General features: G+C 43.0%; 1 protein-coding gene across 1 annotated transcript in view; it reads left to right on the top strand.

Moving 5' to 3' along the window:
- The first annotated feature begins 1,637 nt into the window (after positions 1-1,637).
- Positions 1,638-15,760, top strand: part of LOC129512472 (leucine-rich repeats and immunoglobulin-like domains protein 1) — an 89,101-nt gene continuing 74,978 nt past the window's right edge. The window contains 2 exon segments of the mRNA XM_055329749.1: positions 1,638-1,669; positions 11,564-11,635. Coding sequence (XP_055185724.1) covers positions 1,653-1,669; positions 11,564-11,635 — 89 coding nt within the window. The 5' untranslated portion in view covers positions 1,638-1,652.

Raw genomic sequence — 15,760 nt, 5'->3', positions numbered from 1 at the left:
CTAGGGCAGCTGCCTAGATGTAGCTGATGTCTGGGTTTGGTGTGACCCATCTGCCTTGGTTTCCTACTGAGGCAGGAATTGAATGGCTCTTACCTCTCCCTAGCATGCAGAGAGGATATGGAATATCTCAAGGGACATGCGGTCTTCCTGAGGTTTCCCCAACCTGTCACTGGGACTCTGAAGGGAGTCCCTTATGATCAGTTATTGGTAGGGCTTTCATCACCGTTAGTGGTGATTTACTTTAAAAACAGACTCACATCCCACAGGTGCCAGTATTTGTTATTTGATCGAAGTAGAGTTTAGCAAGTGGAATTTAGCACGAGGACCTACCCTTTAAGACACACCTTTGTGAGTCAGTGACCTGGAACTGCAGACAGTGGAGGGGCAGGGAGAGATAGGGAAGGGCACAGATATGAGGGCCTCTCTGTGTTACAACGCATGGGGCCCTGCTGGATGTAGACGGACCACGTGGAAGAGGTGAGGCATCTTTTTAGAGGCCTTGGTAAATGATTTAAAAAAAAGAAAAAGCAGAAATGGAAGTATATGATGGTGCTGTCATTTTCACAGCCAGCTTCCTTTTTGACACAGTAAAATTTTAATATGTTCAAGGATGGCAGTCACACACCTCATCTGATTCTTTGTGCTTGTAATTGTGGTGAAAAGGAAGTACTATGTTTTAATAGCAGAAAGCAGTGTACGATAGGGCATGCTGCAGTACTGTGTGGTTGGCACCCCTTGACCTCACGTCTTCTCCATGGTTTGGCAACCAGGACCAAAGAAGTTGTACGGCCCCAGGAATACCATGTAGATGGGCTTTTTATGTTGTTGGCATTTCATGACATCCTAGTATCGTAGAAAGAAAAACTTTGCCTTTTGGCTTCAGCCAGGCACTTCATAACACACATAAACTTTAAAAAGCCCAACGGAAAAATTGACAGAACAAAATCCCAAGTTGATAAGCTAGCTAATAAAGTCAGTGACTTAACTGTTAGCCAGGAGGCTGACCTTTTAAAACTGCATTTTCTTCAAAATACTTAGCTAGAGACACTCTCGTGCCTCCATGTAATACAACAGGATGTATTCTTGAAAAGTTGTGGGTAAATTCAGTTTTTGACTTTGGCTGACTTAATACTGGGGATCTGTTCCCTGTATCTGAGGGATCTTTATTTGTAAGTTTGACATAGCTGGGAAAGAAAGGAAGGATAAACCTAGAAGATATTATTTGAATATTTAAAATCTGGAAGACGATGTTGAAAACTTAGAAGAGAATATTATATTGATAATCTTTGAAGGAACCTTGCACTTAGTCTGTTTATAATGTCGAGTATCATGGTAAGTGCAAGTACACCTGGATTTTTTTATTTGCGTTACTGATTTTGGATGCTTGGGTTTCACACAGGCACAAAGAGATATCAGAGACGTTAGTGAGTAGTGGGTGTGATTTCCGTTGGAAAAATGAAAGATCCACATATGTTACAGTGAAAACTGATCGAGGACTCCAGCACTTACCCTTGGGAAATTCTGGTTTCCCAGAAGGATTTTCCTTATGAGCAGCTCTAGCCTGGGAAGGTAGTTACACCCACTTATGTCATTTGTCCCTTAAATTGTGTCAGTGTGTGTGTACGTTTGTGTGTGGGCTGGGGAGGAAAGAGATGCTGATAACACTAAGGTAAGCTGCTGTTTGTACAGATGTATTTGCTTTAAAAAGAAAGCTTTCATTTCCTTCCTCCCTTTTAAGGGAGACAGTTAGGCAACTTACTATATATTGCTGTTTTGTAACCCAAAAGTATATTTGCCTAAAATCACCCTTCTAAATACAGTTGACCCTTGAACAGTGGGGGAGGTAGTTAAGGGAGCTGAACCCCTGCATAGTCGAAAATCTGTGTATAGTTTTCGACTTCCCCAAAACTTAACTACTAATAGCCCACTCTTGACCAGAACTGTTACTGATGACATAAACAGTCGGTTAACACATATTTTGTGTATTATATACTGAATTCTTATAATAAAAGTAAGCCAGAGGAAAGAAAATCCTAAGGAAGGAAGCTGCATTGACACTACTCTAATGTAACGTGTAAGTGGACCCACATAGTTCAAATCCATGTTGTTCAAGGGTCAACTGTACTTTATTTAACAACAACAAACCTCGATCATTAGGTGTTCAGAGATGTTACTGCCAAGTTGTTTTGTTTTTTTAATCTTTTGGCATATGTTTCTTTAACCAGAGGTTTGTGTACTCTCATTCTCATTGACTGGCTTCGTGTTCGAGGGGAGGGTGCATTGTCAGAAATGGGAGTTCAGAAAACCACCAAATCCCTTGACCCTTTCCTGCTTTGGGGAAACTCCTGAATGAGAGGGTTGAGGAGGGTATGTAATGTCTCAGATGGAGAGAAAGAGTTTGTTTGTTTGTTTGTTTTGAATATTTTAATGTGTCTGTCGTGCTCGGGAAGTAATATGTTATTGGAGCATTGAAGGTTTCATTTCTGAAGAATCCAGAGTCACTGGTGTAGAATTTCCTTATCCCTTTATCCAGCGAAATCCTCGGCTGTACCTTCTGCCAGAAAGACAGGCTTGGAATTTGACCACCCTGTTCTTGTGACCAGGAGTACTTTTTATGGGGCTGTGTTAAAACAGTTATTTTCCTATCTGAGAGGCCTTTGGTGAGGGCATGAAGTGTGTGAAATCACTCAGTGTTAAGTGGAGAATCATTTCAGTGTCTTGGGAAAGGAAATTGATCCTAGTATCACTTAGAGTTGGTGTTTGTGCCAACGTTTACACAATTTTGTTGCGGGACACATTCAAAACACTTATAGGATATTGCTAGTTTGCATCTTTCATATGTGAAACCAAATTTAATGAATTTTAAAGCTGCATCACGCTTTTAATAAACACCCTAAATTTTACAGTGGTGGTTCTATAAGATGCTCATCTTCCTGCAGATATTTTAGGGGCCGAGGGGTTCAGGTGGAGGTGTAAGTATCCTAACAGTATTCTGTGACCAGAAGGCACTGGTGGACTTCGCAGAGCACTTGGTGAAGCAGATTCCAGATTTATCCACCAGATTAATGTGTCCCTCACTTCCTGTCCCTTTTGACCGACTTTTAACTACTACAGAAGCAAAAGTCTGTTTCCTGCCTTAGTAGAGCATAGTTTTCATTTAGGAGAATCTCCCTCCATCCTTTCTCTGAAGGAACTCTATCCAGACCTTAAGTGTGATGCCAGAGGTGAGCTCGCCTTCTTGCCGCATTTCTGTCTTCTCTAGATCATGATTGATGAACCTATTGCTCATACTGGAGTGCCTGGTACCTCAGGACATGAGGGCATCATTGGACAAGAGATTGATGAGGCAGGGAGTGCCTGGCTCTGAGGCCCTAGGCTCCCTCTGTTCCACAGAATGGCTGGGTGTTCAGGAGCTAAAGATTAAGCTGTTGTGCTGGATGGTACCCGGCAAGGGTGAACCAGTCCTATTACGGGCGTGATGAGTTTGGAAAGTCCTGTAGAGCTCAAGCACTCCATGAAAGGGTGAATTTGTGATCCCTTTTCGGAAATGATAAAGTAGAGAGTAGGTGACCAGACTCCTGACCCCTCTTCTTCCCTCCCCATTTCCACGTCTTTGCACAGCCACTTCTGTAACAGCAAAACCAAATGGTGGCTGTAGACACCTCTCCCCTCCTGGGGTGGTCATGGGTGGTGTTCCTGTGTGACAGGTTTGTGGGAGGGTCAGCCTGTGGCCAGCAGCTATTTCCTGCTCAGATTCCCTTTGTGAAATACCCACTAACTGCAGAGCTGGTGAGGCCAGAGTGCCTCTTCTTAATTAAATTAATCTTTAGAGGTTAATGATGCATGTACCATATTTACTCAGAGACTGTTATGGGATATTTATGGGCTTCCCTCTGGGACCACCCCTGCAGCCTGGCATGAGACACAACACACCCAATTACTTTGTCTCTTCAGCCAAACTAAGATTTGGGTAGGAAAAACAGATTTAAAACCTCTTGCTTTAAGGAATGTAATAGAAAGAAAGCAAATGCTGATTATGGTTCATGGAGCTGGGGCTCTTGACTCTTTTGGTCAAAACTTCAAGTAGATGAACAAGGAGCTGTTTTCTTCCTTTGGAAATCCCTCCCTCCCTCCCTTCCTTCCTTCCTTCCTTCCTTCCTTCCTTCCTTCCTTCCTTCCTTCCTTCCCTCCTTCCCTCCTTCCCTCCTTCCATTTTATTTATTTATTTTACTTTACCTTTGTGGCCTTACTTCCTGGCCTTCTTCCTTAAAAACCATGTTCCTTTTCTATTCTTCTAGGATTCACTAAAGTCTTTCATTTTCTGGTTAACCTTTCTCATCATAACTATCTTCCTGCTCTGAATGCTACCTGGATGCAGTGGTACCCATACCAAGGATGCCAAATACTTACAGGGGCCAGGAAGAACTATCTGCAAATGAGTAAGAAGGGCCTAGGAGAGAGAATAGGAGTAGCGAGGTCCATGGTCAACTGCAGTACTTGCTAAAAAAAATGTTGCTGGTGGCTACTATTAGGGATGCTTTCCCAGTGATTATTTTCAAGAGAAACTGAAACTTTAATTTTTTTTGGTGAAGACTCTTTCTTCAAACACTCTTTACTCACAAACAAACATAATTTCTCTGCAGTTCAGCCTTGGCCCACGAGCCACCAATTTACAACTCCTGGTCTATCATTCAGAAGATGCTTGCCATATCAGAGCCTTTGGCTGTAATTATTTACAGAGTCTGTAATATATTCAGAGTCTTTCTGACCAGTAGGTTACAAACTCCATAAGATCACAGGCTAGATCTTACCCTAACTTGTATCAGAATTTATCAGAGCACAGTACACATTGTAGACACATAGTCACTGAATATTTGTTGAACTTGATTGGTACTAAAGGACAAAGACTTAGACTTATATTCAGATTATCCATGGGCCGGGGTAAGATGTGTGAACCATTAAGATAGAGAAGCACATATAAGATCTATGGGATTATGGAAGCAAGCCTGGGTGACTTCTGTCAGTTAATATCTTAAGCGTTGGAATTCAGAGGCCCACACTGATTTCTATAGCTGACTTTAAGGAGTAAAAGCAGGCACTCACTGTGAAGTCCTCATATGGCTAGAGCATATTATCTCTTCTTTTGAGTTGCTTGCAGGCCTCATGTGCATAGAGATTTATCAATGTAACACTTTCAGAAATTGAAATAACTGTGATTCATTCCTGACTTTCTTAAATAGAACTGACCAAAAGTTTACAAGATGAGCTGTATGTAGTGAGTTGCTATCTGAGTGATTTTGCATTTGTTTGCAGAATGCGTTTCTTTTTGCAAGCCTCAGTTTAGGGAATATGGGGCTACTTAGCTTACTGACGAAAATGGCAGCAAGTACAGAACCTTCTCCTGAGTGGGAATTCTTGCCAGAAGAATGATTCCAATTTAAGGTGCAATATTATTATTATTCTCAATATAAACCTTTAATACATATTATCAGCTTGTTTAGTTGTGGCTTTTGGTCAATGAGGGGAAAACATCACAACAGAAAAAATAAGAGCATTCAATATTGTAGGTATAAAAAGAAATCCCTTATTCTCATAAAAACTATAATTTGGATCTAGGGAGTGTAATGTGGTGATTTCATTGGAACTCGATGTGTACCACACATAATTTCTCAGAAGGTAAGAATGCAGCAGAAATGGCTTTAAAAGCTTAAGGGATTAATAAGTAACTTTAACGAGTTGTATGTTCTTCACTCACACTCCCTGAAATTTGAAAACCAATCACTTTTTCCCGGGAGTCCTAAGCAGGTGACTCCTTTTCTAATGGGTGGCACGCAGTACAGCTTTTGAGGTAAGAAGAGATAGATGACTGGGGCCCAGGTTTACTAAGAAATAAGGGGTTTCCAGGTCAGTCTTGGGTGCCCCAGGAGAGCTCCCCAGATGGGTCTTTGGATTGCTTCACACTTCTCTTTCTGGCTATATTATTCGGTTTAGCAAACACCTGAAGGCTTAACCTATGCAAAGTACTATGAAGTTCAGGGGTTGAGTTGAGTAATGGGAAATGGGCTGGCCTGGAAACCAAACTGAACACGAAAACCTCACTCCCCAGGGAATGCTTGTCATAGAGTTAGGACCTGCTTCCACTTTGAATTCTGATTCCAGTTAATGTTGAACACGGCCATGTGTTGAGCAGGAGGTTTTGTCCGGATAAGTCAGTGGCCTGTGAGCAATGCCTGTATTTGAGGATGAAGTGCTAATTATGTTGGTGTAACGATGTTGGGGTTACTTCCTCACCACAGCTTACTCAATAGCAAACAACTTTTTATCCTTCAACTCCAAGGAGTCAATGAATTATTGTTTGCCAGCTTTGAACAGTGTTTGCCAAGTTTGTAATATGTGGTTCTCGTTGTAATCCAGGGAGGTGCTGGTCAGATTATGTAAATACTGATTTAAGCCTATAGAATTACACTCAGGGCATTTTTTATTCAGTGTCTTCTTAGTGAATTGAATTTTCAAATGTCTTCTCTGTTGGGATGGTTAAGAACCTCGTGCGCCTAAAGGATATTAATGAGCTAATATTGTCGGTATCCATCTCCCACCACATTTTAAAGAAAGCTCTTGAATTATTGGGAAGTTCAAACTTATGTTTGAAATCCAATTTTCTTCTTTAAGTGCAATTCACTTTAAGTATGTATTAATTCCTGCATGATTTCAATATGGTACAGTTTTATTGTTTAAAGAGTTTATTTATTCACGAGACACACAGACAGAGGCAGAGACATAGGCAGAGGGAGAAGCAGGCTCCCTGCGGGGAGCCCTATACAGGACTGAATCCCAGGACTCCAGGATCCCAACCTGAGTCAAAGGCAGATGCTCAACCATTGAGCCACCCAGGTGTCCCTAATACAGTACACTTTAATAGAAATTTCAGCTATGATGGAAATCTCCTCTGTCTGCATTGTGCCTCACCGTAGTGGGGAGTGTCAGGTGGTGGTTGCACACTTGGAATTTAGCAAGCATGACCAAGGAACTGAATTCTTAGTTTGGTGTAATCTTGATTACTTTCTGTGTGAATGGGAGTAGCCGCCTGGCCAGTGACTACTGAATTGGACAGCACAGGTTTCCATAATGGTGAGGATTGCTCAGCTATTCAAAGACTTAGCTCTTCTCATTCAGTGGGGTCAGGGTTGGGGGTCTTTGTCAGGAAAAACGCTCAGCAAGCAGATTGTTGTCTCGCACTGTTAAACAGTTTGCTTCTCAGACACAGATAAAACCGGGATAAAACTTGAGCCATTCTCCGCAGAGGTACCTCTTGTGTGTTCTCCAAATGGTGGGCCGGACGGTCATCTTTCAGCGGATTAGCTGAAAGAATATCTATGGCTGGGCCCAGTTGTTCCAAGCTCTGCGCACCCTTTGTACGAGAACAGGGAAAATTTGTGTTATGACAATGGCTGACAAAAGGTTTAGTGAAAGCTGCAATTGGCAGTAACTGAATTCCCGGAGGTTTCTTTCCAGCCCTCTCTGCTACTGAAAGGTGCAGAAATGCTTTTGACAGCATCTGTCCTGCTGACAGATGAATTGTTTTGACAGGAGAATCTGAAACCTTCAACTGAAGACACATTCAGATGTCGGGCCTGGTAAGGGGCAATCATGTTTGGAGAAATAAGTGAGATGCTTTAGATTTGTGTGCGTGTCAGCTGCCACCTGAAAGAAAGACCTCATGAAAGTTTTTTTTTTCCCTTTTTATAATTAACCCTTTGATTGTTCTTCTGACCCAAGATGAGAATTCACACCCCTCTCTGTACAATCCTTGGGGTGAATAAACATATTTCTTTAATTGTTGAGGAATGAGTAATATCAAGAAGCATAACAGTGAAAGAGTCAAAAAAATTTATTTAAGAATTGCACTGAGGTATCAAATCATTATGTGGTGTACCTGAAACTAGCATAATGGTACATGTCACTTATATCTTAATAAAAAACTATGCTGGGAGAAAAAAAAGTGCTCATGACAGCATTCTTGATAATAGCAGAAAGGTGGAAATAACTCAGTTGTCCATTAGCTATCGAATGGATAAACAACATGTGGGATATGTGTATACACACACACACAAAATGGAACTTTTATTCAGCCCTAAAAGACAAGGAAATTGTGACACAGGCTACAACATGGGGGGACCTTGAGGATATTGTGCTAAGTGAAATATGCCAAACAAATCCTTAGGGATGTCTTTTTTTTTTCCTTTAAAGATTTTATTTATTCGAGAGAGAGAGAGAGAGAGAGAGAGAGAGAGAGGCAGGCAGAGACACAGGCAGAGGGAGAAGCAGGCCCCATGCAGGGAGCCTGACGTGGGACTCGATCCTGGGTCCCCAGGATCACACCCTGGACTGAAGGCGGCGCTAGACCGCTGAGCCACCTGGGCTGCCTACTTAGATGTCTTCTACAGAGTAGTCCAATCCACAGAGACAAAGTAGAGTGGAGGGGGCCAGGGGGTGGGGAGGATGGGGAGTCCGTGTTTACGGGGTGCGAAGTTTCAGTTGGAGAAGAAAAAGTTGTGGAGCTGGATGGTAGTGACGGTTGCACAACAGTGTGACTGTACTTAATACCATGGAGCTGCACACTTAAAAAGCAGTTAAGTCGGTAACTTTTTATGTTTTGTATATTTTACCACAATAGAGAGCCATGCTGAGAGTTTGTCTCAGTGAGATGAGCAAACAAGAAAATGTCTCTGAGGATTGTTTCAGATTATATTTGTCAAGGAGACTGCAGTAAATATTTTCCCCATTTCCTGATCACAGCAGTTGGAGATCAGCAGCTTGTCCCAGGTTTTAGGACTGGTCACTTCTCAGACTTCAGAGCTGGATGGCTCTGCGGTGGCAGAAAGTTGAAGCCGTTGCAGGGGATCCGAGCTTCAGCCTCTGTCTTCTCTCTCTGATTGCTAATCGGCACTCTTGAGAGGAGAATCACCCTTTAGACCAGTCTGCTGACCCTCATTTGTTGATAACCTGGCTTTTCTAGTTCATTCAGAGGGAAAAAGTGGCCTCATTCAGGCTGACCCGGGGAGAGCTTAAATTTCCACTTACAGGTGTCTTCATCTTCTTTGCTGTTTACTGGAATCTCAGCGTGAGGCCCTCATACTGTTTAGCTTCTTTGTAAGATTACCTTGCAGAAGACCCTTTTCCAAGGAGCCTTAATCTGAAGAGCAGGATTCATATAACATTTTGGAAATTTAAGTAAATTTTGTCTGTTCTTTAAGAGAATGACAGACCAAAGGGGTGTCATGATTTAAAAATGGTTTTATTCTAATACCATTCCTGGGGTGGGGAGTAAGGGAAGTAATTGCATTCCAGATAGTTTACCGATTAATTGCCTGAGACTGGTTCCACCCCTGGCCACATCTATAAGCCAGAGACAAGACATGCATTTTGAATCTAATAGCCTGAAGAGTCAGTTGTCCAGAATTCAAGGTTAAAAGCTGGTGGTCCTCACTCCAGATGTGGCCTGCAGGCCTGCAGGAACGTTATGTTTGGCCCATGAAGAATTGTTTTGTTTTGTTTTTTAAGAATTGAAAGGATTTCACCTAAGAATTCAGAGTTTGAACTTCTCTTGAAAATGAAGAAGACTGGTCTGCATTGCCCTTGTTTTTGGACAAGAGCAAATGCCCCTTTTGATGGCCAAGCAGGTACTGCTCTGTCGGCCTCTCTGCACGCCTGGCAGGGTGACCATCCACATTACTTGCTTGCCCTCCAGGCTTCTTGCCTTTGTGACTTCTGAGTCTTCTCCTGATGTCTCCTCCATCTCCGTAACCCTCATTACTGATGATGATGCAGTTGTCGTAGATATTGTAAACTCACGTTATCTCTGGACTCAGCAACAGTATTTCCCTCCCTCTTGTTTATGCTCATGTGCTCAAAATAGAAGAAAATTTTCACTCTGTCCAGTCCTTTTTCTGATGTGGGAGTGTTTTCTCCATGTGTGGATTTTCTTTTTCAAGTCTAACCTGTTGATTTCTGTGTACCCGATCATAAATACCACCAAGCACAGACAAGCTCATGCTTGACTTCAATATGTGGTTTAAAAAATTACCACCTTCAATTTTTATAGTAACATAATCTCTGGACAAATTGCTTTTAATTCAGGCTGTGCCCTGAACACAGATGTACCATTAATTTCAAATGCAGTCTGACTTTTATTTAGATGAATGTCTTGAGCCGACAATGAAATGGCTATCAGCTGTAGGTTAGTATTGATTGGAATGTCTCTGGAGTAAGTTTAAAAGCTAGTTGCCACTTACGTGCTGCCTAAATGATAGACTTGAAACTCGTGATTTGCAGTACTGTTAATTGGCATTAATGCCTATGGAATTAATAGCTGAGATCAATACTGTTGACCTCTTTGGCATACGTGGGACTGGGTGTGTTTTGGTGGCAGGGAGCAAGGCACAGTATACACCAAGGTCCCCTCTGGACCATGTCTCTGGATTTCTGTTCCTGAAAGATCAAGCTGGTCTAGGCTGAGGGCTGATCCAAGAAGCTCGGCTGACTGAACACAGATCAGCTTGCTCCTTGTGTGCCTCTAAGGGTATAGCTGGGGGATGAAAGGAGAAGTAATTCTGAATGATCTTGACAGGTGCTATCTTCTTGAGGAGGCTGCTTGCATGTATGTGAGCCTTTGCTTAAAACCAGCCACAGATTTCCCATAACCATAGCTCCTCTCTCCTCTGTGACTGTCTCTCCCAGTATTTATTCATTGATGGTGGGCATGTTGTGTTCATGGAAAGCCTTATGATTAGTCTCCTGAGGTCTCCCCTTTCTAAGCAGTTCCTTCAACTTTGAGTGAGCATCTTAGCGATTTTTAGTCCATAAGATCTTGCTTAGACTAGGATTTCTCAACCCCTGGTTATTAGCATTGACACTTAGGGCTGGAGATTTGTGTTAAGGGCTCTCCTGTGCTTTTTGTGGAATGCTTAGCAGCATCCTTGGCTTCCGTGTGCTAGATGTGTGTAGCCGACCCTGCCCCCGCCTTTTCCCTGCAGTTGTAACAACTAAAAATGTCTCCAGATAATTGCCAAATGTCTTCCCTGGTTGAGAACCATTGATTTGTAGACAGTAAAGGGTCAGTGCCTGACTCCTCTTTTTCTTTACTACTGTGTGATACTTGATGCTTTAGTAAAATATTTTTAAAATGCCATTTGGAATAGCCTTGGACCCGATTTGGTGCAAAACATTTGGGTCGCCACACTCTCATGTAGGTAGAGGACTGACTTACCTTAGAATTTCTTTAGAAGTTGCTAAGTGGTGCAGTTATATTGATTGAAATCCATATGGGGTTAGCCAATTTCAGTGATTTGAGATTTTCACAGTGACTTATTCGTGGATGCAAGTGGGGAGGAGCTATATCTGTAAATCTCAGAATGAATAAGGTTACTTAAAATAATGTATGGGATAGGGGCAATTATGAGGGAGAGGGCCTGGTTTGGGGGGCAGAGTAGAAGATTCCTGAATTTGGGGCTTAATGTTGTATGTTGATTTAATTATTATTATTTTTTTGCTCTTCCTTTGCCAGAAACCTGAGTTACAACAAACTGTCTGAGATTGACCCTGCTGGTTTTGAGGACTTGCCGAATCTACAGGAAGTGTGAGTGCTTTCTCCTAAAACTCTGGTTGGAGGTGGGGGCCTAAGAGCTCCTTGGGAAACCATTTCTCTCACTCCCCTGGATCAGGAGTCTAAACTGGCTGCCTATGACAGATTGTACAGCTTTCTGAGCTCCTTCACTGCCACCCTCCTCGTAGGCAGTCAGTGATGGGTGTGCTGTCATCCAGGAGAAATCATGGGTTTGCAGTGGGCATATGGGAGGATCCCCTCATCTGTGCAAACCTTCTGGACCCACTGTGTTGGCACACCTGACAGGTGCTTCCCCCCACTTACCGGGCGGAGGTAGAGCAACCTGCTCAGCAGAGGCACATGTGCTAGCCCACTCCTTCTGCTTCCCAGGGAACAAAGGTATAGAAGAATGGACAATAGAGGCTTACTTTTCCCCTCTCTTCTCCAAACAGAGCCAGGCATTATTACTGCCTTTGGAACTCTCAGCCAGCCCCCCTGCCTTGTGCAATGTCCTGTAAATCAGGCATCCCCCTTTCCTTCTTTTTTTTTTCTTTCCTTCTTCTTGACTGTAAAGAATTTTGCTTTTAACATAGATGTCAGGGTTATCAGGAATGTTAGCTCCACAGGGACTTTAGAAAAACGTCTATATAAGCCCTGCCTAACCACGGCAGAAAACTTAGAAAGTCTAGAACTATGTAAAGACTAAAATCACCAGACATAATCATTATGAACACTTAGTGAAAAATACATACCTCTACAGGCAGAATTTTGGGATCAGACTGGTCTGGCTTCTTTCCCTTCTTATAGTTTTGTATCTTTTTCATACTTAACCCTTACATTTTTGAATACATTAGTATGTAAATTAAACTTTAAATGTCCTACTTTAATTTTTATGTAAAACGACCACACGTGGATATTCCATAAATTATTCACCCCATGCTTCTACTGTCAGATATTTTTATTAGATATTATTAGGTAAGTGCTTTACATGTTTTGGTCATTGTAACTGATAGAAGCCCTTGTTTATTATTAATTTTTTATTTCATTGTTGAATGATTTATCTAAAGGAAACTTAATTTCATCACTTGGTACAATTGGCAAAATACTTGCACCCCCTAGCCCCATCGTCAGAGTCTCCAAATTGTGTTTATAGTTTCTATGTGTCTTTTAAAAAGGTTTAAATTTCCAAAGTTAAAAGAACTTCATAGTTGGAAGGAGCCCTTGGAAATACTCTGGCCAGAGCCCTAGTTTTGGCATAAGGTCAGCAGCCAGTGAAGGGAGCAAGGAAGTGTGAGGTGGGTCACTGTGCTAATTTGACGTGATAAAATACCCCCTTCTCCCTCTGCCTTGACTTTTCTCCCTCTTCAGAAGAACTCCTGTTGCATTCTGAGCAGGATGAGGCTCCTGACAGCATCCTGGGCTCTTAGTTATGTGTGTGACTGTTCGTCCTGTTGATGCACTCATGAGGATTGACTTTAGCTAGCTATTGTCCTAAGCACTGCTGTTTTCACTGCCACCTTCTCCAGACATTAGAAGGAACCAAGGCATGAGGACTTGGCTGAAATTATTTAGCACCTCGGTGTTTCTTTTCCCTTTCGGCAACGTGGATGTATGAACACATTACCAATGGTACCATAGTTATTCACTGGAGATGATGTCTAGAGCTTGGCACACAGGGAGGCTACTGAGTGTTGTTATTTCCTTCTGCTATATTTGGAACCACATAGCACCCCAAGCTGGGCACATTATTAAGAAACAAATCCTTGAGGGCCAGTTGATTGGGCTTTTTACCACCATGACCACCTGCAGTCACACTGGGATGAACAAGATGAATTCCCTAGAGCCCAGAGCAGTGGAACTTCTCACTGATGAAGGGCCTTTCCTGAAGGTCATTTTAACCCGTGGTAGAGGCAGATGGGAAGGAGGCTGTCAGGAGTAAGGGGTGGGGAAAGGATATTGAAGAAAAGAAAAAAAATCATAGTTGACACACAATTGCTTCTAAATTAACTGGGTTCAAGGCTTTCCCAGGAGCTGTCAGCTCTCCTAAACCCTGCACAGCCCTCCCTCCAACTCTGGAAACCTTAACAAGAGGAGAACCACAGGCTGGCAAAGCAGCAGGCGGTGGTTTAGCAGTGGTTTTATTTTGGAGGCCAGGAACCACAGTCCATCGTGGGCCGGGTGGAGAGAGAAAGCAAGCCGGTTGGAGGTCCCTGGAGGCCATGAGGACACTTGAGCAGCTGCTGCCAAGCCACACGGTCTTCGCTGCCCACAAGCTCTGTGGAAAGCCCACCAGGGAGGGCTTCCAGTCAGGGGTCCTGGGCGGCCAGGCTCCTCTGTTAATAAGAAGGGCTATTTATAACGTCCTCTTTAAGAGTTGCATGCAGGTCCCGTGCTTGCTGCCTGGCCAGAGAATGCTTACTCTGGGTGCTGCTGTGTGCTTTCCAGGGCCATTGACCTAAAATGTTCCTCTAGGCAGCCGGGAAGCCTGCGTGTGCCCTGCCTTTGGGTATTTATGGCTCACCCTCTGGGGTCTCGAGATCATTCTCGTGTGTGTGTGTGTGTGTGTGTGTGTGTGTGTGTGTGTGTGTGTGTGTGTGTGTTGGGTGTTTAAGGGAGGGGTTGAAGAACCAGAGGGTGGCTTTTTGAGGCACTGCTCTTTGGCCGCCAATTACCACCACCTGTTAGGCATTTGCTCTATTTCTGGCTCCATCCTAAGCCGCTAGGTTTAAGAATTTCAGCTGGGTCCTGCCACAACCCTCTGAAGTTGATACTGGTGTTGTTTACATTTTTTCCAAAGGGAAACTGAGGCACAGTAAGGTTAAGTGATGTGCTGAAGGCTCTTCAGTTGCTAAAGGGTAGGATTGGGATTGATTGAACCCAGAGCTACCTGATTTGAAAACCTGAACTGTAAAAAAATTCCCCTTAATAATCCCTGCTCGGCTGCTCTGTCACGGTGCCTCAGTTTCTTCTTTTAAGGTGTAGTGCTAATTTAGTACCCTCCTCAAAGGGTTGACGTGTCATTGAGTGAGATAGTGGGTGTAAAGCATTCAGCGGAGATCACCAAGTTCACACATAACGGCCATTGTTTATAATGGTTAAAGTAACTATCTCCTCTATCCCCATACTAAAATAGGTACATCTGGCCATCTGGTGTAGAAGCAATGTATCATCAAGTCTTGCCGGAGTAATTTTTTCGTATGCCTTATTCTCTAGTAGCTAAAAGCTCTAATAATAGTTATGGACTAAGTGGCTCTGACTCCAAAACCTGCTCTCCTCCCGGCTATTGATGATCTTGTCCCTTCTGAGATGCAGAGCTAACTGAAGTTTCAACCTCGTGCCCAACTTTGTTATTATGTGCAGCTCTCCTTGTGTTTGGAAACAACCAAAATGTCTCCCCAATAGTGGATTGGCTAAATAAATGATAGTTCATTCTTGCCAGCAGAGGAGTACTCTGCAGCTGGTCAAAAGAACTGGGGAGATCTACTAGATATATTACTAAGGGGAAAACTGCACTGTAGAAAAGTCTGTGTCATTCACAAGCATCTGTGTAAGAGAAAAACATGTGCACATTTCTCGTAGCTGGCAGCAGGCACTTCCTCTTGGAAGCGGACCAGGGAGCTGAAGTGCGAGGAAGCCTCATTTTTCACTGTGTATTCCTGGTTATTCTCTTTTGAAACGGTTTAAAAATTTTACTGTGTGCTTCTATCAGCTATTGAATAAATAATACGGCCATTAAAAAAACAAAACGGCCCCAAAGCCCCATAACCCAAAATCACTCCTTCGGTTTGTTTTTCATTGTTTGTCAAAGCCTCCATTGATGGAGATGATAATTACTCTGAAACCCCCCCCCCTTTTTTAAACATTTGACTCTTACAAAATAAAAGAACTTCCTTTTGGCAAGCTGAGTAACTGGACACTTTTAGAGAGAATCCAGAAGACCCATGATGACATTAGAATGGGTGAGCAGGAAAAGGCTCACCTCTAGATTCTCCCCTGGGGTCAGGAAGTCCATGTGGCCCTATTTACCTTATGTACACCTCTTCTTCCAGCTCCAGAGTCAGGCCACAATTCGTGGTTTGATGCACCTGAGTGAGGCACTTCTTGCATCACCAGGAGAAGTGAGTTCAAGAAGCAAGACATTTTAGAAGGATTTTTAGG

This window comes from Nyctereutes procyonoides, unplaced genomic scaffold, assembly GCF_905146905.1.
Source record: "Nyctereutes procyonoides isolate TBG_1078 unplaced genomic scaffold, NYPRO_anot_genome, whole genome shotgun sequence".
NCBI lineage: Eukaryota > Metazoa > Chordata > Mammalia > Carnivora > Canidae > Nyctereutes > Nyctereutes procyonoides.
Note: the sequence above shows the minus strand (reverse complement) of the source record. Positions and strands in the feature narration are given on the sequence as shown.